General features: G+C 38.9%; 4 protein-coding genes across 4 annotated transcripts; all 4 read right to left on the reverse strand.

The window, feature by feature from the left end:
- Positions 1-163: 163 nt before the first annotated feature.
- On the reverse strand, positions 164-1,846 carry LOC131958994 (tripartite motif-containing protein 16-like). Its single transcript, XM_059324076.1, has one exon. The coding sequence runs from the start codon at positions 1,829-1,831 to the stop codon at positions 164-166; it is 1,668 nt and encodes a 555-aa protein (XP_059180059.1). The 5' UTR covers positions 1,832-1,846.
- Positions 1,847-5,729: 3,883 nt separating this feature from the next.
- Positions 5,730-8,074, reverse strand: LOC131959893 (tripartite motif-containing protein 16-like). Its single transcript, XM_059325117.1, has one exon. The coding sequence runs from the start codon at positions 8,072-8,074 to the stop codon at positions 6,932-6,934; it is 1,143 nt and encodes a 380-aa protein (XP_059181100.1). The 3' UTR covers positions 5,730-6,931.
- A 3,974-nt stretch (positions 8,075-12,048) lies between these two features.
- Positions 12,049-14,783, reverse strand: LOC131958991 (tripartite motif-containing protein 16-like). The gene has a single exon (XM_059324072.1). The coding sequence runs from the start codon at positions 14,781-14,783 to the stop codon at positions 13,113-13,115; it is 1,671 nt and encodes a 556-aa protein (XP_059180055.1). The 3' UTR covers positions 12,049-13,112.
- Positions 14,784-22,565: 7,782 nt separating this feature from the next.
- Positions 22,566-25,498, reverse strand: LOC131958995 (tripartite motif-containing protein 16-like). Its single transcript, XM_059324078.1, has one exon. It carries the CDS (start codon positions 25,481-25,483, stop codon positions 23,819-23,821), a length of 1,665 nt encoding a protein of 554 aa, XP_059180061.1. The 5' UTR covers positions 25,484-25,498; the 3' UTR covers positions 22,566-23,818.
- Between the last annotated feature and the right edge of the window lie 2,115 nt (positions 25,499-27,613).

Raw genomic sequence — 27,613 nt, forward strand, 5'->3', positions numbered from 1 at the left:
CTGCAGAAGGAGGCTGAGAGAGCAGATGAACAACTGAACTCAGGTGGTTTTTAGAACGTAAAACCACAAATGTATATTCTTATGAAACACAACAAAGGTGAACAATATGGGAGCTTTAAGAGTTAAGACACATTTTAACCTGTTGTCCTTTAAATTACTTTGGTTATTTGAGTTTACAGAACTCAGCAGTGTCTCCATATCTGTAACCAAACCCAAGTCCAGCATAGAGTGGCTGAGTGAACGTGGTCTGGACTCTGCGGAGGATGGTCATGGTTTCAGAGACGCTGTAGAAGGACAGAATACCTGCTCTGTGATCCAGGAACACTCCCACTCTGGAGGACCGAGGACCTGAGACGGGAGTTTGGATATTGTTGTCGCGAAATGTATTTTTGTTGTTGTCACATTCTAAACACCAAGACTTGTCATTGTATCCAAATCCAGAGTCATCCGACCTCCCTCTGCTGATGTTCTTGTATGAAGCTGCTACATGAACTCCTCCCCCTCTCCACTCCACCTCCCAGTAACATCGTCCAGTCAGACTCTCTCTACTCAGGACCTGAGCCCATCTAGTGAATCTGTCTGGGTGTCTTGGATAGGACTGATGATGACTCATGAATGTTGCTTTTCTGTTCCCCTCAGATAATAACAGATATGTGTCTGCTGTGTTTGGATCCAGTGTGATCTCACATGAATATTTTAAGAACTCAGCTCTGGTCGTGGGCTCTGCTGGTGAATCTGACAGTAAAACATCCACTTCAGTCAGTGAGACGTCTGTCCATTTGTCTCTCAGGACGTCCTGCAGTTTGTCTCTGACTCGTGACACGGCCGCTGTCACGTCCTCAAAGCGGCGGCGAGGACGGATCTGGATGCTGGATGTAGACGGTCTGAGTGCTGACAGTGAGGGGTAGCTGTGGAGAAACTGGTTGTGGTCCTCTGTGTTTGAGAGCTTCTTCAGTTCAGCGTCTTTCCTCTTCAGCTCTCTGATCTCCTGCTGCAGCTTCTCCTCCACCTCTTTGACTCCACTCACTTCAGTTTCCTGCTGGGATCTGACCTGCTGCTTCACCTCAGAGCTTCTTTTCTGCATGAGACGGATCAGCTCAGTGAACATCTTCTCACTGTCCTCCACTGCTTTATCAGCAGAGAGATTGATGTTCTGCACCTCCTGTTGAAGCAGCTTCACATCTTTCTCTCTGTCCTGGATTCTCTGCTGGATGTTTTGTCGACTCACCTCCAGCTCTTTCTGCTTCTCCGTCCGTTCTGCTGCAGCTGAGACCGTGTCGTGGCCTTTATGTTGGTCCACAGAGCAGAGATAACAGATAGACTTCTGATCTGTACGGCAGTAAATCTTCATCACCTCATCGTGCTGAGAGCAGATGTTCTCCTGCAGCTTCTTGGAGGGCTCCACCAGCTTGTGTTTGGATAACAGAGCTGCGTCATAATGAGGCTGGAGGTGTTTCTCACAGTAAGAGACCAGACAGGTGAGACAGGACTTGAGGGCTTTCAGTTTTCTCCCAGTGCAGACATCACAGGCCACATCTTCAGCTCCAGCATAGCAGAGATCAGCAGGAGCAGCTTGGAGGCCAGTCTTCTTCATCTGATCCACTACAACTGCTAACATGGTGTTTTTCAGCAGGACAGGCCTTGGAGTGAACGTCTGTCTGCACTCAGGGCAGCTGTAGATTCCCTTTCTATCCTCTTCATCCCAGTGTGTTTTAATACACTTCATACAGTAGCTGTGTCCACATGTAGTCGTCACTGGATCCTTCAGTAGATCCAGACAGATGGAACAAGAGAAAGTTTCCCGGTCCAGCTGAACTCCTTTCTGCGCCATTTCACCGCTCAGTCACAACGACTGTCTGAGTTTCACTTCCTCATAAGTGAAACCGCTCTGAGCTCTGATCTGAACAGTGTGTGTGTGTGTGTGTGTGTGTGTGTGTGCAGGGATTGGCTGCTGCACGTCAACACCACTTTGGTTCCGCCCATTTTCTAACTAGTAGATGTGAAGGGGAGGGAACCAGGAAACATGTGGACAGAGTGGAGCTGGCTGTTTGAGAGCAGGAGAAGAGGGAGGGGTTATCAAGCTCTGAGTCTCTCCAGGAAGAGGAGCACTTTGAGTGTGTGTTCAACTCTTGTTTACAGCAGAGCTCATTTCTCTTTGAAGTACTCTTTTGAAGGGTTCTGGAGATGGCTCCACATATATTAAAGTTTTTAATGATTACAATAATTCAGATAGAGTAGATGGAAACCAGAAAATGACTCACAGCTGTAGAGGTAATAAAATCCCCACACTATTTTTATTCATTTGATGAAGTCCTTTACATATTTTGTATTGAAAACACAAATCAACATGACTCAATAGATTTGAGTTTTCTCCGTTGTTGACGTCACTCTGACTTACAGGTTTAGTTGCATGTGTGTTTATGTGTCAGGGATTTTAAGTCTGTGTAATAAATCCTTTTGAATGAACTAAATGCTCAAACAAAATCGTGGCTGTAAAAGCAACAAGTGATAGAAAACTCTGCTCATTTCTCTCTGACAAAAGCTGTTTTAGTGAGGAAAGTTCAAATGTCAGAGACAGGGGTGGACTAACTAATAGGAAACTCTGTCAAAGTCCAGAACAGCGTCCTACAGACCCTGCCTGTGGCTTCTGTGGTTCGACAGAAAAAAAATCTGATGAGCAATATTAACATCTAAACAACATTTCATTGGTGTCACTTCTGATCTGCTAGAAAAAGGGGAAGATGTCATAAAGATCCTCCAAATATTACTTTTGGGGAGGGAACGTGCTGTTAGCCTCCCTCACACACACACACACAGTCCAAAGTCCAAAAAAACAGAGTCCCAGTCCGTCCCTGAGTAAAGTACTTGAGTAAATATACTCTGTCATATTTCACCACAGCTTGTACGATTTGTATTGAGAAATGATAAAACCAGAATAATAAAAACAATAGTTACAGGATCATCTCAATACATTAGAATATGATGAAAAGTCCATTTAGTCCAAGCCAAACAGCCCCAACCAAGTATTGAGTCATATAGATGGACACAATAACAGACAGAGAAAATTGTTTGTTTTGGTCATTTTGTGTCTTTTTGTCGTCAATTTGTGTATTTTTTTTTGTCAATTTGTGTCTCTTTTTGGTCATTTTACGTCTTTTTGTGGACAATTTGTGTCTTTTTTGTTCAATTCATATCTTTTTTTGATCAATTTGTGTCTTTTTTGGTCAATTTGTGTCTTTTTTGGTCAATTTGTGCCTTTTTTTGGTCATTTTGTGTCTTTTTTTGGTAAATTTGTGTCTTCTTTCGTCAATTTATGTCTTCTTTAGGTCACTTTATGCCTTTTTTTGCTCAGTTTGTCTCTTTTTTTGGTCATTTCATTTATTTTTGTGGTCAATTTGTGTCTTTTTTTTTGTTGCTAAATTTATATATTTTTTGGTCAATTTATGTCTTTTTTTTTTTTTTTCGAGTGATGTTGATAAATGAACACAAGTCACCTCTTCTGTTCAGGGTCAGATTAACCCCAACAGTATCTACAGGATCACCTCAATACATTAGAATATGATGAAAAGTCCATTTAGTTCAAGTCAAACAGCCCCAACCAAGTATTGAGTCACATAGATGGTGTTGTAATTACGCACCGGGGCGTCAACTATGTTGGGGTATCTGTTTAAAGATACAGATTGCCTTCATCAAGGATCACCAAAAATGGGAATAAAGGATGGCTCTTTTATGAATAAATGATGACCTTACACAGGGCGTCGAATATATTAATAAAAGGGCATTATCATAAATGCTATCCCTTCCATAAGGATAGCAAATATGCAGGGATGAACCTGAGAAACACTGGTGTGGATCTCACAGTTCAAAAGTGTGGTTAGATGGCTATAAGAATTATTAATACTTATCATAGATAATTATTAATTAGAAGAAATTATATGACTTGATTTACTCTAAGTCAGCTCGTAGAAGGGGCACCACTCTCTAAACAGAGAAAATATAGCCAATTCACCTAAATCAGTCTCATAAAGTTATTAAACTATCAATTTGGAACACTGATTATTAATTATGAATATAATTATAATCAAATTACCATATTAATATTTAATAGTGGTTGAAGGAATCGTGAATTCTTGTCACAGCAGAGGCCAGCATATCATTCATAATGTACAACATTAAATAGACACCATTCGTAATCAAAAGGTATTTATTCTAAACAAGTAAAGCAAATAAAAGCACACATATAAAATAGAGAACTACATTACAAAAGAGAGGGAAACGTGTGTGTGTGTGTGTGTGTGTGTGACGGGGGTTGGCCCTCCTCAAACAATGAGTCGTAAAACTTCCAGCTGTGAGCCAGGTGACGGTCAGGCCCTGGTCATGTGAACTGTTATAAAACTGTGTCCTTTTAACAGTTAATTTAAAACATATATGATGTGAAAATCAGTGTGTGAGCAGGTCAAAGGTTAGTATAATTAGTTGCAGTAAGACTGACTGTCTGTATAAAGCAAGATTAACATATAACTTTGATTGTAGCATGAATATCACATAAATATACTTAAAACACACATATAAACCAAATCATTAATCACAGGTCAAATCCTTTCTGCTAAAGTCCTTGCTGATTGCTTATCTAAGCCCAGTTCATTACTCACGAGTCCAGGTGAAAGGGGGGGGGGGGGGATCCTTTCTCAGTGGCAGGCGTGGAAAGAAGGAGTTCAACAATTAGCCGTCTTGCAAATTAAGTTGCTGGTTGTCCTTGTCCATGAGTTGGAGCTTTCTCTGACAATTGTAATGAACTTTGTGTTCATTAATGCAACTTTGGTGTGCAGAGAAGATCAGAGTTGCAGTTGTTCAGGATCCCTTGTGGAAGGGGATTCTGGATGAAAGAGGGCCTCACCTCAGCTGCAGAGGATCTCAGCAGGGAGTGAGGGAGGAGGGGGCTGGTGGATCCAGGCCTCTGGGTTCCCTCCTGAAGGAGATACTTCCAAGCAGGAACGGTGGAGAGAGAGACAGGAGGAAGGGAGAACTGTCTGCTTTATAGCAGGCCAGTGGACCTCCTGTGGGGTCAAGGGTGCCTTGACCAATGACACGACACCTGGAAGGTGTCGTAAATGCAGTGCATTTTGGGAACTGAAGTTCTTGAGAGCAGACAAAATGGAGGTGGCTCACCATTTTGTGAGTGGGCTCAGGAAAATGTCTCATTTAGTCCACAAATGTTAAAGTCCACAAATGAACCCAAAATTCACCTGTGGTAGAATCCCAATAATGGACACACTAACAGAAAGAGAGAAAATGGAGAGAAGTCTTCAGGACACTGAATTTAGGTGCTCATTAAATGTAAGCCATTATCATTATTATTAGAAGAAATTAAAAATTTAAAAATTCATTTAAGGTAAAACCTGATCTTAAATAAATTAAGACATACAATGTTTTGTTCTGTGTGTAATGGATCCATATAATGTGTTATTTTCACTTTTTGAATTGAATTACTGACATAAATAAACTTTTCTATCATATTCTAATTCATTGAGATGCACCATAGACTGTATGAAATAGATTTCAAATTAATTTCTAGAACATAGTCGAGTAGGCTTGTGGTAAAGTATCTTGACACGCTGCCAAGTTGTTATTTAAGCATAATCGTATTTGGGTTGTGGGAGGAAATTTTGGAAAAAGTACAAGACCTTTTTTAGCTTTTATACTCTCGTATTAGTGTCACCATTTCTCCATCAGCTTTGTATGAAACCCTGAAATTAAGACGAAGAAAATACTTTGTTTGTGTTTGTTTGTTTATTATGAAATCAGTTTGTTGACACACCCCGTCAGTAAAGTCTGTTAAATGATTGTTAGTTTGACCAGAATCTCAGCCATATACAAGAGAATAATGAATGCTTTCCTTATTGATTATGATAATTATAGTTTCATATTACATCATAGAGCCTCATTCCAACAACAACATTTGGTCTAACAAACACATAAATGTAGATATAATGAAGGATTTCTTTTACACATTTTCTTAGAATATCTGGAGCTTTCTCTCTTAAGAGCCATGCAGGAAAAAAAAAAACAACAACATACAAATATTCAACAAACATTTGGAGAGAAATGTACATTTTCCTGCAGAGAAATATGAGTTGAGGTGAACAACAGTCATCATGAGCAGTGAAAGCCTCCGTGGCTCAACAGACACAGGAAGGAAAGTCAAACATCTACAGAACAACTAATGAGCAGATGTCAAAGCCCCGCCCATAATGTTTGATTGACAGCTGATCTCTGCAGAGAAGAAATGCCACAACGATGAGCTCTCAGCAACAAACATGGAAAGAAATCAGTTTAAAGGTCCCTTATTGTAGAAAAACACCAGTTACAAGTCTTGTGATTATAAAGCAGGTGCAGTTGCAATAAAAATACTGTGAAAATATATTTTCTGACTGCTTCCTAAAAATCTGTCACTCAAAGAAGCTGCTCCTATAGGATACGGCAGTATACACATTATCGTGTCCGACTCTAAATCTGCAACCTGTAAGTGAACCAGTAATATATTTCATGTTTGAGTCAGAGGGAAGCATCATCAGGCTCTAACATGTAAAGTCTGACAACATCTTCCTCAGCGGTGGCCATCGTCTTTTTGCATTCACCGGTGAGTTTAACCTGCAAACCGTTAACTGTGGTTAGCCTGGCCGGGTGTCACTCAAGACTGTCAGCCAATCAGAAGAAAGGGTCGTGAATATTAATGAGAGAGGCCCAAAATTATCTGAGCTGCTGGAGCTGCAGAAGGAGGCTGAGAGAGCAGATGAACAACTGAACTCAGATGTTTTTTAGAACGTAAAACCACAAATGTATATTCTTATGAAACACAACAAAGGTGAACAATATGGGAGCTTTAAGAGTTAAGACACATTTTAACCTGTTGTCCCTTAAATTACTTTGGTTATTTGAGTTTACAGAACTCAGCAGTGTCTCCATATCTGTAACCAACCACAAGTCCAGCATAGAGCGGCTGAGTGAACGTGGTCTGGACTCTGTGGAGGAGGGTCATGGTTTCAGAGACGCTGTAGAAGGACAGAATACCTGCTCTGTGATCCAGGTACACTCCCACTCTGTAGGACCAAGGACCTGAAACGGGAGTTTTGATATTGTTGTAGCTAAATGTATTTTTGTTGTTGTAACATTCTAAAGACCAAGACTTGTCATTGCATCCAAATCTAGAGTCAAACACCCCTCTGATGATATTCTTGTATGAAGCTGCTACACGAACTCCATTCCCTCTCCACTCCACCTCCCAGTAACATCGTCCAGTCAGACTCTCTCTACTCAGGACCTGAGACCATCCAGTGAATCTGTCTGGGTGACTTGGATAGGACTGCTGATTACTCATGTATGTTGCTTTTCTGTTCCCCTCAGATAATAACAGATGTGTGTATGCTGTGTTTGGATCCAGTGTGATCTCACATGAATATTTTAAGAACTCAGCTCTGGTCGTGGGCTCTGCTGGTGAATCTGACAGTAAAACATCCACGTCGTGGCCTTTATGTTGGTCCACAGAGCAGAGATAACAGATAGACTGCCGATCGGTCCGGCAGAACATCTTCATCACCTCATCGTGCTGAGAGCAGATGTTCTCCTGCAGCTTCTCGGAGGGCTCCACCAGCTTGTGTTTCTTAAATCTCGGTGATTCATAATGAGGCTGGAGGTGTTGCTCACAGTACGAGGCCAGACACTGCAGACAGGACTTGAAGGCTTTCAGTTTTCTCCCGCTGCAGACATCACAGGCCACATCTCCAGGTCCAGCATAGCAGAGATCAGCAGGAGCAGCTTGGAGTCCAGTCTTCTTCAGCTGCTCCACTAAATCTGCTAACATCGTGTTTTTCTCCAGTTTGGGCCTCGTTCTGAAGGCCTTCCTGCACTGAGGGCAGCTGTAGACCGGTTTCTGATCCTCTGCATTCCAGTGGCTGTTAATACATTTCATACAGTAGTTGTGTCCACAGGAAAGAGCCACCGGATCCTTCAGTAGATCCAGACAGATGGAACAAGAGAAAGTTTCCCGGTCCAGCTGAACTCCTTTCTGCGCCATTTCAGCTCTCAGTCACAACGACTGTCTGAGGTTCACTTCCTCATAAGTGAAATCGGTTTGAACTTTGATCTGAACTGTGTGTGTGTGTGTGCGTGTGTGTGTGTGTGTGTGTGTGTGTGTGTGCAGTGAGTCAGCACCATGTTGGTAACATCCATTTTCTAACCAGTAGATGTGAAGGGGAGGGAACCAGGAAACAGCAGGACAGAGTGGAGCTGGCTGTTTGAGAGCAGGAGAAGAGGGAGGGGGCTTTTCTGACTTAAAAATATTATTTCAGACCAAATGTCATGCATGATTTCTTCAGGGGCAGACAGTGATAGAGAGAGAGATCAGGATGGAAAGGACATATATATGTATATATATATGTATATATGTATATATATATGTATATATGTATATATATATATATATATATATGTATATATATATATGTGTATACATATATATATATATATGTATATACATATATATATATATATACATATACATATATATATATATATGTATATATATATATATATATATAAGCAAATAACTACATAAATATTAAATAAGATGTTGTAACACTATGATGCATGAGCAGAAAAATCTCTAAAATGGTTCAGGAAAAAGCCAAATTGAAAAGAAAAGTCTTAAGTTTGCTCTTAAAAAGTAAATAGAAAAAAAAATACTTCATTGTAACCTGAATTGTTTCAGCCCCTGGAGTCTGACTCGTAGCTTTAGTCCTCATCATGTCCATGTGTATATTTACCTTGAGCTGACGGAGCCAGGAGCAGCCAGTCTGACTTGGAATCACCTGTGAGGTTACCTGTCCATGGAGAGGGTTGAGTAAAACGCGGCCTCAGGATGAGCATTTTCAATGATTTCTAAAAGGGTTTGGCTTCGTCTTGACATCACCAACTTACGTCCTGCATCATCACCGTCACTCAAAAAGGGGCGTTAGTACTTGTTTTTCTCCCCTGCAGTTTTTACCGTTTACAGTAGGAGAGCGTCAGGCACTAGGACCAAGCGGAAAACGGCCACTCAAGCTGAAGCCTATTCCCTTTAGTTTAGACCCGCCCACAAGCTCCTCCATTGGCTCTGCCGTCTCTTGTGTGATTGGCCGTCCCCGCTGTCACTCATCAGGTTGTAAACAACGCCAAGACTTGCTCACCGGTGTGGTAGTTGCCTGAGGGGTTCAACGTCTCTATATACCATAGTATATATATAAAATAGATACATATATATATATATATATAGCCATAGTTATCTATGGTGTATAGATATATAGACTATATATCTATATATATCTATATCTATATCTAGATATATATATATATAGCCATAGATATAGCCATAGATATCTATGGTGTATAGACATATAGATATCTATGGTATATAGGTATATATGGTATCTATATATAGATATCTAGATATCTATATAGATATATCTATAGTAGATAGATACCTATATACTATAGATATATATAGCCCATAGATATATCTATGGGCTATACAAGCCGGTATTGTGCGCGAGCAGCCCGTATTAATTGATCGTGGATCAGCCTGGAGCAGCCAATAAGATTTCACTAAAAGTTGTGAAAATCAGCGCTGAAGGAACTTTATGAAGAATATAAAGTGACGTCACAATAACAGACAATACTGCTCCATTAACAGAGGCATGATGGCATGGTGAAACACTGCAGACTGATAAAATGCACGAGTAATTAAAGCCTACTTAATGTGTTATTTGTAGTTGCTAATAAATGATGAATTAGATCACTAGATCAATAAGAGTGGTTATATTATCAATAGGCTGATAATAACAGCTGTGTGTTCAGTTAGCTGGAGGCTAACCTGGAGAACTCACAACTAAAATGAATTTACTGTAAATTGTCCTAACTGGGTGAAGTAACCCTGTCCTATATTAATTATTGTTACATCTCAACAGGAGAAATCTGAACAGACAAAAGGACTTGGACAAGTGAAAACATAATAATATTTGTTCTGTATCTTCATTCTACAGATTGTGTATAATAACCATGCACCTTGCTGCAGGACACAGCTGGAACAACTACAGCAGCAGGGAATGATGAAACTGAGAAATTAAATAATAATTGGGAACATAATCAGCTAAGCTGCAAGCGTCAGATGTTTATGGGAACTGAAAACCAAAAACTCGATATGGAGACAAAAAGCTAAAAATGTAATAATTAAATTGGAGATAAAGTAACTAGATAATGATGTTATTATACATTTGACCACAGCAGAAGGTCCTGCTTTAGAATGCATTTAAAATGTTTTTGTCTTAGCAGCTAGAACAAAAATAAATGAATAAAGGACTATTAAACAACTTTTACACACTTTTCTTAAATTATACATGTTTAGCTTTCAAATAAAGGGTTCACTCCAAAACAAAAGTTGCATGAATTAAACAACAGATTGACTGAAATAGGTATATAAATTCATGCCTCGTCAAATTGTGAGTAAAAAGGTCTAAACCAGACTGGAACATAAAAAAACTAAGTCTAAACTTTCTGCCCCCCTCTGGTGTGTCTCATGCCAACTGAGTTGTTATTTTGTTGTTTTATATTTATTCTCCTTCATTTGATCATTTGAGATGTTTTATTTATTTTAAGTATTTTATTATATTTCGTATTGTATTTGATTTTATGTTTCCTTTATATTATTTTTATTATTTATTTTATTGAGTTTAAAGATTGCAATGCCCTAAACAGGGATTTATTTACAGGTGAATTGTGCCCTCTGCTGGTTAAAGTCTGTATTGCACCTTTGCACTTTTTTTTTTTTTTTTTTACATTTTTTATTCATGAATTGAACTTATTTTTTAGATTTATATATTTATATTTACCATTGACAGACACATTATTTTACATTGTATTACTGAATTGAATGTATACTTCCTGTTTACTCAGGTTAAATCAGTTGTTGACTGTCTGTCTGTCTGTCTGTCTGTCTGTCTGTCTGTGGACCAGTCTCTGTGTTCCACCTCTAAACCTCAGATCTAAATTCACTTCCAAGCATGCATTTCACTCCAAACAGGAAGATTTTTCCGGTTATTTGCAAAAAAAAGACACAAAATTTAAAAAAAAAGACATAAAATTACTATAAAAAAGACACAAAATTACCAAAAAAAGACACAAGATTAGCAAAAAAGACACAAAATTACTAAAAAAAAAGACACAAAATTACTATTAAAAAAAGACACAAAATTACCAAAAAAAGACACAAAATGACAGGAAAAAAAACTAAATTTCTTAAAGAAGAAACAAAAGGACCAAAAAAGACACAAAATTATATTTAAATTATTATTTAAAGATTTAAAGTGGCAAATCTGTGCGAAAAAGTCACAGATTTACGAGAAAAAAGTGGGAAAAAAGCAACTTTTTTCTCCCAGATTCACCACTTTAACCCTTAATAGGGCACTCATTGAAATACATGCAAATTCCAAATTTCCCACTTTTTTCTTGTGAATCTGCAACTTTTCTCGCATAGATTTGCCGCTTTAAATCTCTTCAATCTGCAACTTTTTTTCTCTTTTAAACTCACTGCTCATTTCAACTTTTAGCAGGCAAACTCTTCTGAGTCAACAGGTAAACATTAAGACAATAGATTAGAGTTTTCTTCCTTGTTGACTTCACTAAGATTTAAGAGTTTAGTAGCATGTATATGTGTCAGGAATGTGGTGTCTGTAATAAATCCTTTTATCAACTAAGAGCACAAACCAAATCTTGGCTGTAAAAGCAACAAGTGATATAAAACTCTGACCTTTGAACTTTCCTCATTAAAACAGCTTTTGTTGGAGAAATGAGAGACTGACTGACAAATGTTCTTCTGCTCTCAACATGAACAGTGAACTTTGTGTTGTTTCAGGAGAACAGCCTCAGTTATATCTCATATTAGTCTCATCATTTATCCATCAGCTTTATATCAAACCCTGGAATTAAGACCAGAAGAAAATACTTTGTTTATGTTTGTTTATTCATTATAGAAACAGTTTTTTCACACATCCCATCAGTGAAGTTTGTTCAATGATTTTAGTTCAGTGATTTCTTGTACAGATTCACATCATCCACACAATCAATCAGTTTGATCAGAATCTCAGAGATATACAAGATAATAATGACAATTTCCTTATTGATTATGAACATGATAATTATAGTTTTATAATACATCATAGAGCCTCATTTGTGCTTTGATTATAACAGCAACATTTGGTCTAACAAACAAATAAATGTAGATATAATTCTAGTTTTTTTTTTACACATTTTCTTTGAATATCTAGAGCTTTCTCTCTTCAGACCCATGCATAAAAGAAAAACAACAACAACAACATACAAATATTCAACAAACATTTGGAGATAAATGTACATTTTCCTGCAGAGAAATATGAGTTGAGGTGAACAACAGTCATCATGAGCAGTGAAAGCCTCCGTGGCTCAACAGACACAGGAAGGAAAGTCAAACATCTACAGAACAACTAATGAGCAGATGTCAAAGCCCCGCCCATAATGTTTGATTGACAGCTGATTTCTGCAGAGAAGAAATGCCACAACGATGAGCTCTCAGCAACAAACATGGAAATAAATCAGTTTAAAGGTCCCTTATTGTAGAAAAACACCAGTTACAAGTCTTGTGATTATAAAGCAGGTGCAGTTGCAATAAAAATACTGTGAAAATATATTTTCTGACTGCTTCCTAAAAATCTGTCACTCAAAGAAGCTGCTCCTATAGGATACGGCAGTATACACATTATCGTGGCTGCAAACCGTTAACTGTGGTTAGCCTGGCCGGGTGTCACTCAAGACTGTCAGCCAATCAGAAGAAAGGCTCATGAATATTAATGAGACAGGCCCAACATGATCTGAGCTGCTGGAGCTGCAGAAGGAGGCTGAGAGAGCAGATGAACAACTGAACTCAGGTGGTTTTTAGAACGTAAAACCACAAATGTATATTCTTATAAAACACAACAAAGGTGAACAATATGGAAGCTTTAAGAGCTAAAACACGTTTTAAGCTGTTGTCCCTTAAATGACTTTGGTTATTTGAGTTTACAGAACTCAGCAGTGTCTCCTACTTTGTAACCAAGCCCAAGTCCAGCATAGAGCGGCTGAGTGAATGTGGTCTGGACTCTGCGGAGGAGGGTCATGGTTTCAGAGACGCTGTAGAAGGACAGAATACCTGCTCTGTGATCCAGGTACACTCCCACTCTGGAGGATCCAGGACCTGAGACGGGAGTTTGGATATTCTTGTAGCGAAATGTATATTCATTGTTGTAACATTCTAAAGACCAAGACTTGTCACTGTATCCAAATACAGAGTCATACGACCCCGCCCCTCTGCTGATGTTCTTGTATGAAGCTGCTACATAAACTCCTCCCCCTCTCCACTCCACCTCCCAGTAACATCGTCCAGTCAGACTCTCTCTACTCAGGACCTGCCTATATCCAGTGAATCTGTCTGGGTGACTTGGATAGGACTGATGATTACTCATGTATGTTGCTTTTCTGTTCCCCTCAGATAATAACAGCAGTGTGAATGCTGTGTTTGGATCCAGTGTGATCTCACATGAATATTTTAAGAACTCAGCTCTGGTCGTGGGCTCTGCTGGTGAATCTGACAGTAAAACATCCACTTCAGTCAGTGAGACGTCTGTCCATTTGTCTCTCAGGACGTCCTGCAGTTTGTCTCTGACTCGTGACACGGCCGCTGTCACGTGGTCAAAGCGGCGGCGAGGACGGATCTGGATGCTGGATGTAGACGGGCTGAGTGCTGACAGTGAGGGGTAGCTGTGGAGAAACTGGTTGTGGTCCTCTGTGTTTGAGAGCTTCTTCAGTTCAGCGTCTTTCCTCTTCAGCTCTCTGATCTCCTGCTGCAGCTTCTCCTCCACCTCTTTGACTCGACTCACTTCAGTTTCCTGCTGGGATCTGACCTGCCGCTTCACCTCAGAGCTTCTTTTCTGCATGAGACGGATCAGCTCGGTGAACATCTTCTCACTGTCCTCCACTGTTTTATCAGCAGAGAGATTGATGTTCTGCACCTCCTGTTGAAGCAGCTTCACATCTTTCTCTCTGTCCTGGATTCTCTGCTGGATGTTTTGTCGACTCACCTCCAGCTCTTTCTGCTTCTCCGTCCGTTCTGCTGCAGCTGTGACCGTGTCGTGGCCTTTATGTTGGTCCACAGAGCAGAGATAACAGATAGACTTCTGATCTGTACGGCAGTAAATCTTCATCACCTCATCGTGCTGAGAGCAGATGTTCTCCTGCAGCTTCTTGGAGGGCTCCACCAGCTTGTGTTTGGATAACAGAGCTGCGTCATAATGAGGCTGGAGGTGTTTCTCGCAGTAAGAGACCAGACAGGTGAGACAGGACTTGAGGGCTTTCAGTTTTCTCCCAGTGCAGACATCACAGGCCACATCTCCAGGTCCAGCATAGCAGAGATCAGCAGGAGCAGCTTGGAGTCCAGTCTTCTTCAGCTGCTCCACTAAATCTGCTAACATGGTGTTTTTCTCCAGTTTGGGCCTCGTTCTGAAGTTCTTCCTGCACTGAGGGCAGCTGTAGACCGGTTTCTGATCCTCTGCATCCCAGTGGCTGTTAATACACTTCATACAGTAGTTGTGTCCACAGGAAAGAGCCACCGGATCCTTCAGTAGATCCAGACAGATGGAACAAGAGAAAGTTTCCCGGTCCAGCTGAACTCCTTTCTGCGCCATTTCACCTCTCAGTCACAACGACTGTCTGAGGTTCACTTCCTCATGAGTGAAATCGGTTTGTACTTTGATCTGAACTGTGTGTGTGTGTGTGTGTGTGTGTGTGTGCAGTGAGTCAGCACCATGTTGGTAACACCCATTTTCTAACTAGTAGATGTGAAGGGGAGGGAACCAGGAACCAGCAGGACAGAGTGGAGCTGGCTGTTTGAGAGCAGGAGAAGAGGGAGGGGTTGCTGTAACAAATCATTAGAGGATGATGTCATTTTAATACTTTATTCCAAGGCTTCTTAGTTCCACAAACATAATCAGTCATGTCGTTTTCTTTACAATATTGTACCTTGCATTTCCCCCCCTTTTTTTCAAGGTATATATTCACAAAGTAAATAACAAAAACATAGGGTAAACAGACAAACATATATACAAGGCAAACTGGTATTCCCCAAATGAGGATCTCCAAGAAAAGGAATAAACAACAAACTAATGACACAAAAAAAAAAAAGATAATAATAATATAATGAGAAAATAAGCGGTGGTGCATGTATGTGTGTTCATGAAAATGTGTGTGTGTGTATGTGAGTGTTAGTGTTAGTGTTGGTGTGGGGACCATTTAGTTCATCTCCTTAATTTGATTAAATATTTCCACTGTTTTTACCAGCCTTTCTTTACAGTATAACTTATTCCAAATATGTATTTGTTCCCTATTTCTAAAAGTTAGTCTTTCCATCTCTAAACTTTGTTCTGCTGTTAATAGCCATGCTCTTAATTTTGGTGTATTTGATTGTTTCCATGCTTTAGTCACCTGCTTCAGGATGGTTACTCTCAGTAAATTAAAAAAATAAATGTCTTTGCTCTTATCTTTCCTTTTAAATAAAAACCTAACCAATGTTGTACCTGCAAAGGCTCTTTAAACTCAACAATGTACTTTAGTATTTCCTCAACTCCTTCCCAGTATGTTATTAATACTGGGCATGTAAAAAGCATATTCATATAATTAGCCTCCTGTTCTCCACATCTTCGCCAACATCCCTTGTCTAATCCAGGGAAGCATTTCTTGAGATTCTTCTTAGGTATATATATATATATATATATATATATATATACATATATATATATATATATATATATATATATATATATATAGAGAGAGAGAGAGAGAGAGAGAGAGAGAGAGAGAGAGAGAGAGAGGTTTAAATTAACTGAAGAGGATATGTCCACAATGACAAGCATTCCTTTACAAGTATTTATTTAAACAGCAACCTATGACCTTTAACCTCAAAATGTGTGTGTGTGTGTGTGTGTGTGTGTGTGTCTGTGTGTTTGTGTGAAACGTGTATCTGGAGGAGTGTGCGCTTATATATATTCTATATATAAATATATGTATCATAAATAAAAATGCAGACATGAAAACAGCTTTCTGTGCTGTTTATTCATACCTTCTTTTTAAACAAAACTTAAATTCAACAAAATGTAACCTTTGAAAACAAGAATTAAAACTGTAATATTATCCGTCATATATAATGCAGTGTGTTGTATAAAGAGTGGAAAAGTAGCCAAATTGCCCGACATAATGACAAAATATGAGAATAACAATATTATGACAGCTCTAAGACAATAACAAAATATTTTTTTGGAAGTGAGTTAAATTGAAAATCACATCTTGTGCAGATTTCATTGATTTCATGAAGGGTTGTGGTATGGATGAATCCATCAGAATAAACAAACAATAAACTCTAGCTTTGTATAATTTCCTGACATTCTTGAACAACCTTCAGTAACAAGAGAATCATTGTTATCAGTGCTATCAGCTAGTAATAATAATAATAATAATAATAATAATAATAATAATAATAATAATAATAAGCTCTCTGATTTAAATGTGTCTCTCTATTTGTAACAGCCTAATTTGTAATACCTTTACGCTATCCTGTAAGAGGAAATTACATAATGCACTTTCCCATTGATTACATTTTACATTACATTACATTACATTGATAACTTTCGGTAAGAGAGATTACAGTTACATACATCTTATTTCAAGAAAATTATGTAAAAAAAACAGCAACAATGGGATCTGTAAATTAAAGTGTTTTATTACTGAACAAACTATTAATTAAAACACAAACAAACAGTTAAGTTAAGTTAAAAAAAACATGATTTCCTTCTCTATCATTTACAAACAAAGGTCAACCTGCTGGGTATCAAAGTTAATCATTTCCTGACTCCTAGGGTTCAAAAGGTCAACAAGGCCATAAATCATCCGTCATAAATCAGATTTTAACAGAAGGATGTGGTATTCACTCTCTCTGGATCAACTTACCAGCCATCTATGCTGCGTAATTCACTAACTGTGTGTGTAACCTCTCTCTGTGCATTATTAGATTAATCATGCAAGATGTTTTAATACAATGATCATGTGCTAGTATTGTTTGAACACTGTGATTACTCTAAATACATCCAAAATTAATACATTTAATGCATCTGCTTAACTTCCTCTGCCCTACTTAGAGTAAGATTCTATAATCACAAAAAGATATATTTTATGTTTTATTGTTTTGTTGCAAAATCTGTGTCCCCAGTAATATCTCTATAAGTCCTATCAAGGCAGGAGTTTGTGTTTTGAATGTTTTGTTAACAGGTCACAGACATGATGTGCTGAGCAGAAAGATATCTGTCTTCTCTGCTTGGTGACATGACGTGTCCACAATGTTGATTAAAACTGACAAATCCACAGGTTTGAAGGAGTTCAACCTACATTCTTAGTAAACTTTGTTAGGATATAAAACTGGGTTTTACTTGGTTCAGCCTAATGAACTGACCAGCCTAATGTCATGTCAGGGACGTGTAGATTGAACCCAGAGACTCTGTACCGGCACATTTCTTGACGTATTGTAATAAAAGTTAAACTGATAACTGGGACGTCTCTTCCTCATCTTTCCCCATCAAACGATCGGTGCAGAGAAATAGGTGAGAGGATTCACTGTTGGAGTCAGATCATTTTCCTCAATGCATTTCTCAACACTTTCTTCTTCCTTGTGGGTAATAAAGTAATAATAATTAACTAGAAAATTTCCTCTGGGGAAATTTTGAAAGGGCCACGGGGGCTACTGCCGGTGTGTGTACACTATGATGAGATTCTTCAGAGATTTAAAACTATGCCCTTTAACCTCAAAGTGTGTGTGTGTGTGTGTGTGTGTGTGTGTGTGTGTGTGTGTGTGTGTGTGTGTGTGTGTTTGTTTGTTTTTACTCTTCCTGTAAGTCGCTTTGGATAAAAGCGTCTGCTAAATGTAAATGTAAATGTGTGTGTGTGTGTGTGTGTGTAATTAAAATCACATAAAGTTACTGTGTGTGTGTGTGCGTGTGCGTGCGTGCGTGTGTGTGTGAAGCATGTGTATGCATGTGTGAGGAGTGTGCATGCTTACGCGCATGTGTGTGTGTGTGTGTGTAACTGTAACTGTAATCACATCAAAGATCAAAGGCAATCAGATCAAAGCATTCAACAGAATTAACTGACACCTGTTAATGAAAGAGTGACAGCAGAGGTGGACAGACTGGAATTTCTGGCCTCCAACAGAAAGCATTTTTGGCAAAACCATAATACCTATCATTGATCCGACTTCACTTTGAGCGTCCTGAGTTTTTCCTGAACGTCTACATATGGTTTTTTTTTAAGAAAAATGAAAAAATAGCTTTGTTAGAGCGATCTAAAAAAACTGTTTTTTTGCCTTTTTCAGAAATCTTCCTGCGTTTTTAATATGGGAGCCAATGAGGCTGTTGGTGGTGTTGGTGGATCATCTCTGCGTCTTACGCCCAAACTATAACTCTGACAGCTTTACCAGAGGATTGTGAGGAAGAAGACTAATTTTCCTACGTTTCTATGTATAAATTATTTCTGTAGAGTGGAATTTGCGGCCTGGAGCGCAGTTTTAAAATTTATTTTTTGACAGTTTTACCTCTCCCTCTACACTCTGAGCGATGACATCACACACTCTGACACGAACATTCCGTGCAATACACACCCATTATAATCTCAGAATTTCTCCAAAAATGATCATGGTCATTGAACAGGGATTGATAAAAAACTATATGACCTATCGAAACGTGGATTAATACACCGATACACAAGACTTGTGTCTACTGTTTAAAGTGTAAATGGAGTCTCTAGCTGAAATTATGCCGGAGAAGTAGACGTTTAAAAATCTCCAATGATTGTTCTTTTTCACTCATTTTTTGTCGGCCGCCCCATTCATTTCAATGCAAAATTTTGAGCAGTTTTTCGCAACTTACGTCGCGAAAAATGTGTATTCTGTAGAGAAAAGTAATAGCGCACCGATCCCGATCAAACCGCACGTTTTGATATATAATTTCGCTTCGTTTCGCCCCGAGCACTGGTCCCTACAGCTATTGCTGTAGGGACCAGTGCTCGGTGCGATTGCCCCGAGGCCCTAATTAGGTGAGGGGGTAAACTAGCCAGAGGCACAGAAAGTCAGGCTGAGGAGAAAGTTGTCTCCCTGGGAGATGAGGTGAGTCACGCACACAAGCTGAGAGTTGACAGACCATATATGGCAAATTCTCATCACACTGACCAAAGTTTCTGACACTTTATAGCACCAGTAAAGAAATAAAAACCTGAGATGAGCTGAGGAGGTGGAGCAGGAACAACAAGACTAAAAGCTGAAAACAAGTTAAAACCGGAATACCACTGTGGTCTCTCTCTACAGAAGAGGAGAATCTAATGTGGAAAGTCAGATTTTATGTAATATATAAAATATATAAATGTGGTATAAAATATGAGACAAATCTGGCCTCAGCTTGAATCCATTCTCCATGATCTGTGTTTGTTATTCTGCATGTAAAACATAAAACAGACTATCTGTGACTGTGTTTATGGTTCAATCTCCATATTATTCAGATGGGCTATAAAACAAGTACTTTATTATTGACCAACCAGTCATATGGTGATTATTCCTAAAGCATATCTGAACATGATGTTTACAACATAAAGAACCACTGAGACAGAATAAACTATTTAAGGTTGTAAAAGTACAAACATCCTCTCACACACAGATCAGCTTTTCTTGGTAGAATCTCAACTATTGTTCTGGGGAAATCTGCTTTTATGTAATTAATGTGAATATTTGAGTCATAAAATGAGGAAAGGTTGAAGTAGTACTAAGTTGTAGTAATATTAAAGGCCTGGCCCTGATCCTCTTTTGGAGCTGGGAGCCTCTTTCAGTCTTTCTGCTTCATGGATTCACCATCATGCATTACAATAACTAATAACAACCTTCATGTCAAATGAATATGTCGACATTCATGTTAATAACATGTTCAACCATGTGTCCTAAATGTATTTATAGATCAAGTGTGAGTCCACAGAGAGACACAGAGAATATCAGACAACTGAAAGTGATCCTGTAAATCATCCAGTCGTCTGTTTAAAGCTTCGGTTTCGTCTCACAGGAGGATCAAATATTTCCCACCAGATCAGTGACTGTGTGTTTAAATAAAAGGTCCGTTTTCTCTTTCTCTTATCTTTTGCTCCTCTTTGTTAGCTGAGTAATCTGCTGGTATTTTTTCCTCCTCACCTCCACAGGTGAGGCAGAAAGTCTCAGTCAAGGCCCCGGAAGCCTTATTGTGTTATTTGTAGTTGTTAATAAATGATGAATTAGATCACTAGATCAATAAGAGTGGTTATATTATCAATAGGCTGATAATAACAGCTGTATGTTCAGTTAGCTGGAGGCTAACCTGGAGAACTCACAACTAAAATGAATTTACTGTAAATTGTCCTAACTGGGTGAAGTAACCCTGTCCTATATTAATTATTGTTACATCTCAACAGGAGAAATCTGAACAGACAAAAGGACTTGGACAAGTGAAAACATAATAATATTTGTTCTGTATCTTCATTCTACAGATTGTGTATAATAACCATGCACCTTGCTGCAGGACACAGCTGGAACAACTACAGCAGCAGGGAATGATGAAACTGAGAAATTAAATAATAATTGGCAACATAATCAGCTAAGCTGCAAGCGTCAGATGTTTATGGGAACTGAAAACCAAAAACTCGATATGGAGACAAAAAGATAAAAATGTAATAATTAAATTGGAGATAAAGTAACTAGATAATGATGTTATTATACATTTGACCACTGCAGAAGGTCCTGCTTTAGAATGCATTTAAAATGTTTTTTGTCTTAACAGCTAGAACAAAAATAAATGAATAAAGAACTATTAAACAACTTTTACACACTTTTCTTAAATTATACATGTTTAGCTTTCAAATAAAGGGTTCACTCCAAAACAAAAGTTGCATGAATTAATCAACCGATTGACTGAAATAGGTATATAAATTCATGCCTCATCAAATTGTGAGAAAAAAGGTGCAAAACCAGACTGGAACATAAAAAAACTCAGTCTAAACTTTCTGCCCCCCTCTGGTGTGTCTCATGCCAACTGAGTCGTTATTTTGTTGTTTTATATTTATTCTCCTTCATTTGATCATTTGTTATATTTGTTAGTTTTATTTATTTAACTTATTTTATTATATTTGATGTTGTATTTGATTTTATATCTTACATATATTTTTTTATTATTTCTTTTATTGAGTTTAAAGATTGCAATGCCCTAAACAGGGATTTATGTACAGGTGAATTGTGCCCTCTGCTGGTTAAAGTCTGTATTGCATCTTTGCACCTTTTTTTTTTTTTTTTTTACATTTTATTCATGAATTGAACTTATTTTTTAGATTTATATATTTATATTTACCATTGACAGACACATTAATTTACATTGTATTACTGAATTAAATTTATACTTCCTGTTTACTCAGGTTAAATCAGTTGTTGACACCGTTAGCTGGATGAACTCAGTCTGTCTGTCTGTCTGTCTGTCAGTCTGTCTGTCTGTCTGTCTGTGGACCAGTCTCTGTGTTCCACCTCTAAACCTCAGATCTGTCTTGGAAAGCCGTCATAGATTTGGTCCCTTTAAAACTTTGTTACTGGTCTCTCTTGTGGTGTCAAAATTCACTTCCCAGCATGCATTTCACTCCAAACAGGAAGATTTTTCTGGTTATTTGCAAAAAAAAGACACAAAAATTACAAAAAAAAAGACACAAAATGACAAAAAAAAAGACACAAAATTAGCAAAAAAAGACACAAAATTACTAAAAAAAAAGACACAAAATGACTATAAGAAAAAGACACAAAATGACTATAAAAACAGACACAAAATGACAGGAAAAAAACTAAATTTCTTAAAGAAGAAACAAAAGGACCAAAAAAGACACAAAATTATATTTAAATTATTATTTTAAAATTTAAAGTGGTAAATCTGTGCGAAAAAGTCGCAGGTTTACGAGAAAAAAGTGGGGAAAAAGCAACTTTTTTCTCCCAGATTCACCACTTTAACCCTTAATAGGGCTCTCATTGAAATACATGCAAATTCCAAATTTCCCACTTTTTTCTTGTGAATTTGCAACTTTTTTTCGCATAGATTTGCCACTTTAAATCTCTTAAATCTGCAACTTTTTGTCTTTTTTAGACTCACTGCTCATTTCAACTTTTAGCAGGCAAACTCTTCTGAGTCAACAGGTAAACATTAAGACAATAGATTAGAGTTTTCTTCCTTGTTGACTTCACTAAGATTTAAGAGTTTAGTAGCATGTATATGTGTCAGGAATGTGTCTGTAATAAATCCTTTTATCAACTAAGAGCACAAACCAAATCTTGGCTGTAAAAGCAACAAGTGATAGAAAACTCTGACCTTTGAACTTTCCTCATTAAAACAGCTTTTGTTGGAGAAATGAGAGACTGACTGACAAATGTTCTTCTGCTCTCAACATGAACAGTGAACTTTGTGTTGTTTCAGGAGAACAGCCTCAGTTATATCTCATATTAGTCTCATCATTTATCCATCAGCTTTATATCAAACCCTGGAATTAAGACCAGAAGAAAATACTTTGTTTATGTTTGTTTATTCATTATATAAACAGTTTTTTCACACATCCCATCAGTGAAGTTTGTTAAATGATTTGTGTTCACTGATTTCTTGTACAGATTCACTTCATCCACACAATCAATTAGTTTGATCAGAATCTCAGAGATATACAAGATAATAATGACTATTTCCTTATTGATTATGAACATGATAATTATAGTTGTATAATACATCATAGAGCCTCATTTGTGTTTTGATTATAACAGCAACATTTGGTCTAACAAACAAATAAATGTAGATATAATTCTAGTTTTTTTTTACACATTTTCTTTGAATATCTGGAGCTTTCTCTCTTCAGACCCATGCATAAAAGAAAAACAACAACAACAACATACAAATATTCAACAAACATTTGGAGAGAAATGTACATTTTCCTGCAGAGAAATATGAGTTGAGGTGAACAACAGTCATCATGAGCAGTGAAAGCCTCCGCGGCTCAACAGACACAGGAAGGAAAGTTAAACATCTACAGAACAACTAATGAGCAGATGTCAAAGCCCGCCCATAATGTTTGATTGACAGCTGATCTCTGCAGAGAAGAAATGCCACAACGATGAGCTCTCAGCAACAAACATGGAAAGAAATCAGTTTAAAGGTCCCTTATTGTAGAAAAACACCAGTTACAAGTCTTGTGATTATAAAGCAGGTGCAGTCGCAATAAAAATACTGTGAAAATATATTTTCTGACTGCTTCCTAAAAATCTGCCACTCAAAGAAGCTGCTCCTATAGGATACGGCAGTATACACATTATCGTGGCTGCAAACCGTTAACTGTGGTTAGCCTGGCCGGGTGTCACTCAAGACTGTCAGCCAATCAGAAGAAAGGCTCATGAATATTAATGAGACAGGCCCAACACGATCTGAGCTGCTGGAGCTGCAGAAGGAGGCTGAGAGAGCAGATGAACAACTGAACTCAGATGGATTTTAGAACGTAAAACCACAAATGTATATTCTTATAAAACACAACAAAGGTGAACAATATGGGAGCTTTAAGAGTTAAGACACATTTTAACCTGTTGTCCCTTAAATGACTTTGGTTATTTGAGTTTACAGAACTCAGCAGTATCTCCATGATAATAAAGCATAAGTCCAGCATAGAGCGGCTGAGTGAACGTGGTCTGGACTCTGTGGAGGAGGGTCATGGTTTCAGAGACGCTGTAGAAGGACAGAATACCTGCTCTGTGATCCAGGTACACTCCCACTCTGTAGGACCGAGGACCTGAGACGGGAGTTTTGATATTGTTGTAGCGAAATGTATTTTTGTTGTTGTCACATTCTAAAGACCAAGACTTGTCATTGTCTCCAAATCCAGAGTCATTAAACAACCCTCTGCTGATGTTCTTGTATGAAGCTGCTACATCAACTCCATCCCCTCTCCACTCCACCTCCCAGTAACATCGTCCAGTCAGACTCTCTCTACTCAGGACCTGACACCATCCAGTGAATCTGTCTGGGTGACTTGGATAGGACTGATGATTACTCATGCATGTTGCTTTTCTGTTCCCCTCAGATAATAACAGCAGTGTGCTTGCTGTGTTTGGATCCAGTGTGATCTCACATGAATATTTTAAGAACTCAGCTCTGGTCGTGGGCTCTGCTGGTGAATCTGACAGTAAAACATCCGCTTCAGTCAGTGAGACGTCTGTCCATTTGTCTCTCAGGACGTCCTGCAGTTTGTCTCTGACTCGTGACACGGCCGCTGTCACGTGGTCAAAGCGGCGGCGAGGACGGATCTGGATGCTGGATGTAGACGGGCTGAGTGCTGACAGTGAGGGGTAGCTGTGGAGAAACTGGTTGTGGTCCTCTGTGTTTGAGAGCTTCTTCAGTTCAGCGTCTTTCCTCTTCAGCTCTCTGATCTCCTGCTGCAGCTTCTCCTCCACCTCTTTGACTCGACTCACTTCAGTTTCCTGCTGGGATCTGACCTGCCGCTTCACCTCAGAGCTTCTTTTCTGCATGAGACGGATCAGCTCAGTGAACATCTTCTCACTGTCCTCCACTGCTTTATCAGCAGAGAGATTGATGGCCTCCAGCTCCTGTTGAAGCAGCTTCACATCTTTCTCTCTGTCCTGGATTCTCTGCTGGATGTTGAGTCGACTCACCTCCAGCTCTTTCTGCCTCTCCGTCCGTTCTGCTGCAGCTGTGACCGTGTCGTGGCCTTTATGTTGGTCCACAGAGCAGAGATAACAGATAGACTTCTGATCTGTACGGCAGTAAATCTTCATCACCTCATCGTGCTGAGAGCAGATGTTCTCCTGCAGCTTCTTGGAGGGCTCCACCAGCTTGTGTTTGGATAACAGAGCTACATCATAATGAGGCTGGAGGTGTTTCTCGCAGTAAGAGACCAGACAGGTGAGACAGGACTTGAAGGCTTTCAGTTTTCTCCCAGTGCAGACATCACAGGCCACATCTTCAGCTCCAGCATAGCAATGGTCAGCAGGAGCAGCTTGGAGTCCAGTCTTCTTCAGCTGCTCCACTAAATCTGCTAACATGGTGTTTTTCTCCAGTTTGGGCCTCGTTGTGAAGGCCTTCCTGCACTGAGGGCAGCTGTAGACCGGTTTCTGATCCTCTGCATCCCAGTGGCTGTTAATACACTTCATACAGTAGTTGTGTCCACATATAGTCGTCACCGGATCCTTCAGTAGACCCAGACAGATGGAACAAGAGAAAGTTTCCCGGTCCAGCTGAACTCCTTTCTGCGCCATTTCACCTCTCAGTCACAACGACTGTCTGAGGTTCACTTCCTCATAGGTGAAACCGGTTTGAGTTCTGATCTGAATAATGTGTGTGTGTGTGTGTGTGTGTGTGTGTGTGTGTGTGTGTGTGTGTGCGCAGTGAGTCAGCACCATGTTGGTAACACCCATTTTCTAACCAGTAGATGTGAAGGGGAGGGAACCAGGAAACAGCAGGACAGAGTGGAGCTGGCTGTTTGAGAGCAGGAGAAGAGAGAGGGGTTGCTGTAACAAATCATTAGAGGATGATGTCATTGTGTGTGATACCTATTGTGTGTGTTTCACTTTAAGGAAAGTGCTTTTCTGACTCAACAATATTATTTCAGACCAAATGTTATGCATGATTTCTTCAGGGGCAGACAGTGATAGAGAGAGAGATCAGGATGGAAAGGACTCAAAACATTGAGACATTTTTCATGATAAAGAACAAAAAAAGGCTGCAGATGACGATGATGAAGGTATCAGTCACACAACAATCAAGAACTATTAAATAAATTCTGTTTTATTAGTTTATGTGTATTTCAATAGTCTTTATTGTTGATGAGTGGACGTGTGGTTGTTGTTTTTATAAACTTATGGACAGTTGAATATCTATCTATCAAATAGAAAGGAATAGGCTAGTAGTTTATAGCTATATATATATTTATATAAGTTTAAATTAACTGAAGAGGATATGTCCACAATGTCAGGAAAAGCAGCAGGATTACTTTAAAATTGAGCTAATTGCCTGCATTATGACCCATCATAGTCATAGTGTCACTACATGCCAGTGCAGCTTCAACATGAGTAATTGTAAATGCATTTTCAACAAGAGTGATTATCAATGCAGTGGGGTGTGACGATCCCCTCCCTGATTAATGGCATGTTCTTTTAGTGGGAGGAGCCACAGGTCAGGCCACTCCCCCAGTCTGCAGAAGCTGGAGGAGCACACCTGGATCCAGGTTATACAGGTGAAGCCTCAGCTCTCTCTCTCTCTCTCTCTCTCTCTCCCTCTCTCTCTCTCTCTCTCTCTCTCTCTCTCTCTCTCTCTCCTCCACCTTGGTTTGTTTTAGTTGGTTCTGTTTAGTTTGTTAGGCCTCGTTCAGACTAACAGCCAAAATCAGATTTCTAGCCCATCATCCAGATTGGAACTGGACGGCTCTTTTGAAGTCTGAACAGTCACAGATCACATGAAATCCGATTTTTGCAAACTGGATCGAAACCACCTTCGGGAGGTAGTTTCAGATCGCATTTGGACAGATGCGTCTCAGTCTGAACCAGTCGATCTGATGCCGTTACTATAGCAACCTGTCAGATCAGTCAGTAATGTGGCCCAGTCTGAACAGAGCCATATCCGATTTGGACACTTGCTAAAAACAGTGTGGACAGTCAGCCCTAAAAATCTGATTTGAGTCTGAATCTGATCTGAATCAGATTCACCTGCAGTCTGAACGCGGCCTTAGTTACTTTCAGCTGATTCACCTGCATTTCACCACATCGCATGCATGCACACACCTCACCACTGATATACTGACTCACATAATTAAGCTTATTGGTGTTGTTTTCAACAATCAAATAAACATTATTTCCTCATAACTTAAATACAATTCAACACTAGTGTGGTGAGCCCCGACACTATTTACAGTCTATCATAGACTGTATAAATACGGCTGAGTGGTTATTCACCACACTCACAACAGTGTGTCAGCCTGAACATCACTTGAAGACACATTTCCTTTTCTCCTCCTGAGAAAGGCCAAGAAACGTTGAGGCTGCTAGAGTTTCCTTTATTTTCTCTCTACAGATCTGTGTGTGTGTGTGTGTGTGTGTGTGTGTGTGGACCTGATAGGATAATAACATATACATAAATCAACCTCCTCCATGTTCAGTTATATGCATAGTACCAACCTAATATAAACTAAACAGAAGTAGTAATTTTAATCATAAACATAAACAACAATAATCATAAACACATGAGATGAATGTTTGAACATGTTTTATCTCTATCTGACGTTAATCAGCAGGTTTACAGAGAAATCAGTGTTAAATGTCTAATGTTCAAAATACATAATGACACTTTTAGAGTCAATGTTGATATTCTGATTAGTTTTACACATGATACAA

The sequence above is a fragment of the Centropristis striata genome, chromosome 21 (genome assembly GCF_030273125.1).
Source record: "Centropristis striata isolate RG_2023a ecotype Rhode Island chromosome 21, C.striata_1.0, whole genome shotgun sequence".
NCBI lineage: Eukaryota > Metazoa > Chordata > Actinopteri > Perciformes > Serranidae > Centropristis > Centropristis striata.

What these genes read in the sequence shown, in the direction of transcription:
- LOC131958994 (XM_059324076.1), bottom strand. Translation starts at nt 1,831, where the DNA reads ATGGCGCAGAAAGGAGTTCAGCTGGACCGGGAAACTTTCTCTTGTTCC.
- LOC131959893 (XM_059325117.1), bottom strand. Translation starts at nt 8,074, where the DNA reads ATGGCGCAGAAAGGAGTTCAGCTGGACCGGGAAACTTTCTCTTGTTCC.
- LOC131958991 (XM_059324072.1), bottom strand. Translation starts at nt 14,783, where the DNA reads ATGGCGCAGAAAGGAGTTCAGCTGGACCGGGAAACTTTCTCTTGTTCC.
- LOC131958995 (XM_059324078.1), bottom strand. Translation starts at nt 25,483, where the DNA reads ATGGCGCAGAAAGGAGTTCAGCTGGACCGGGAAACTTTCTCTTGTTCC.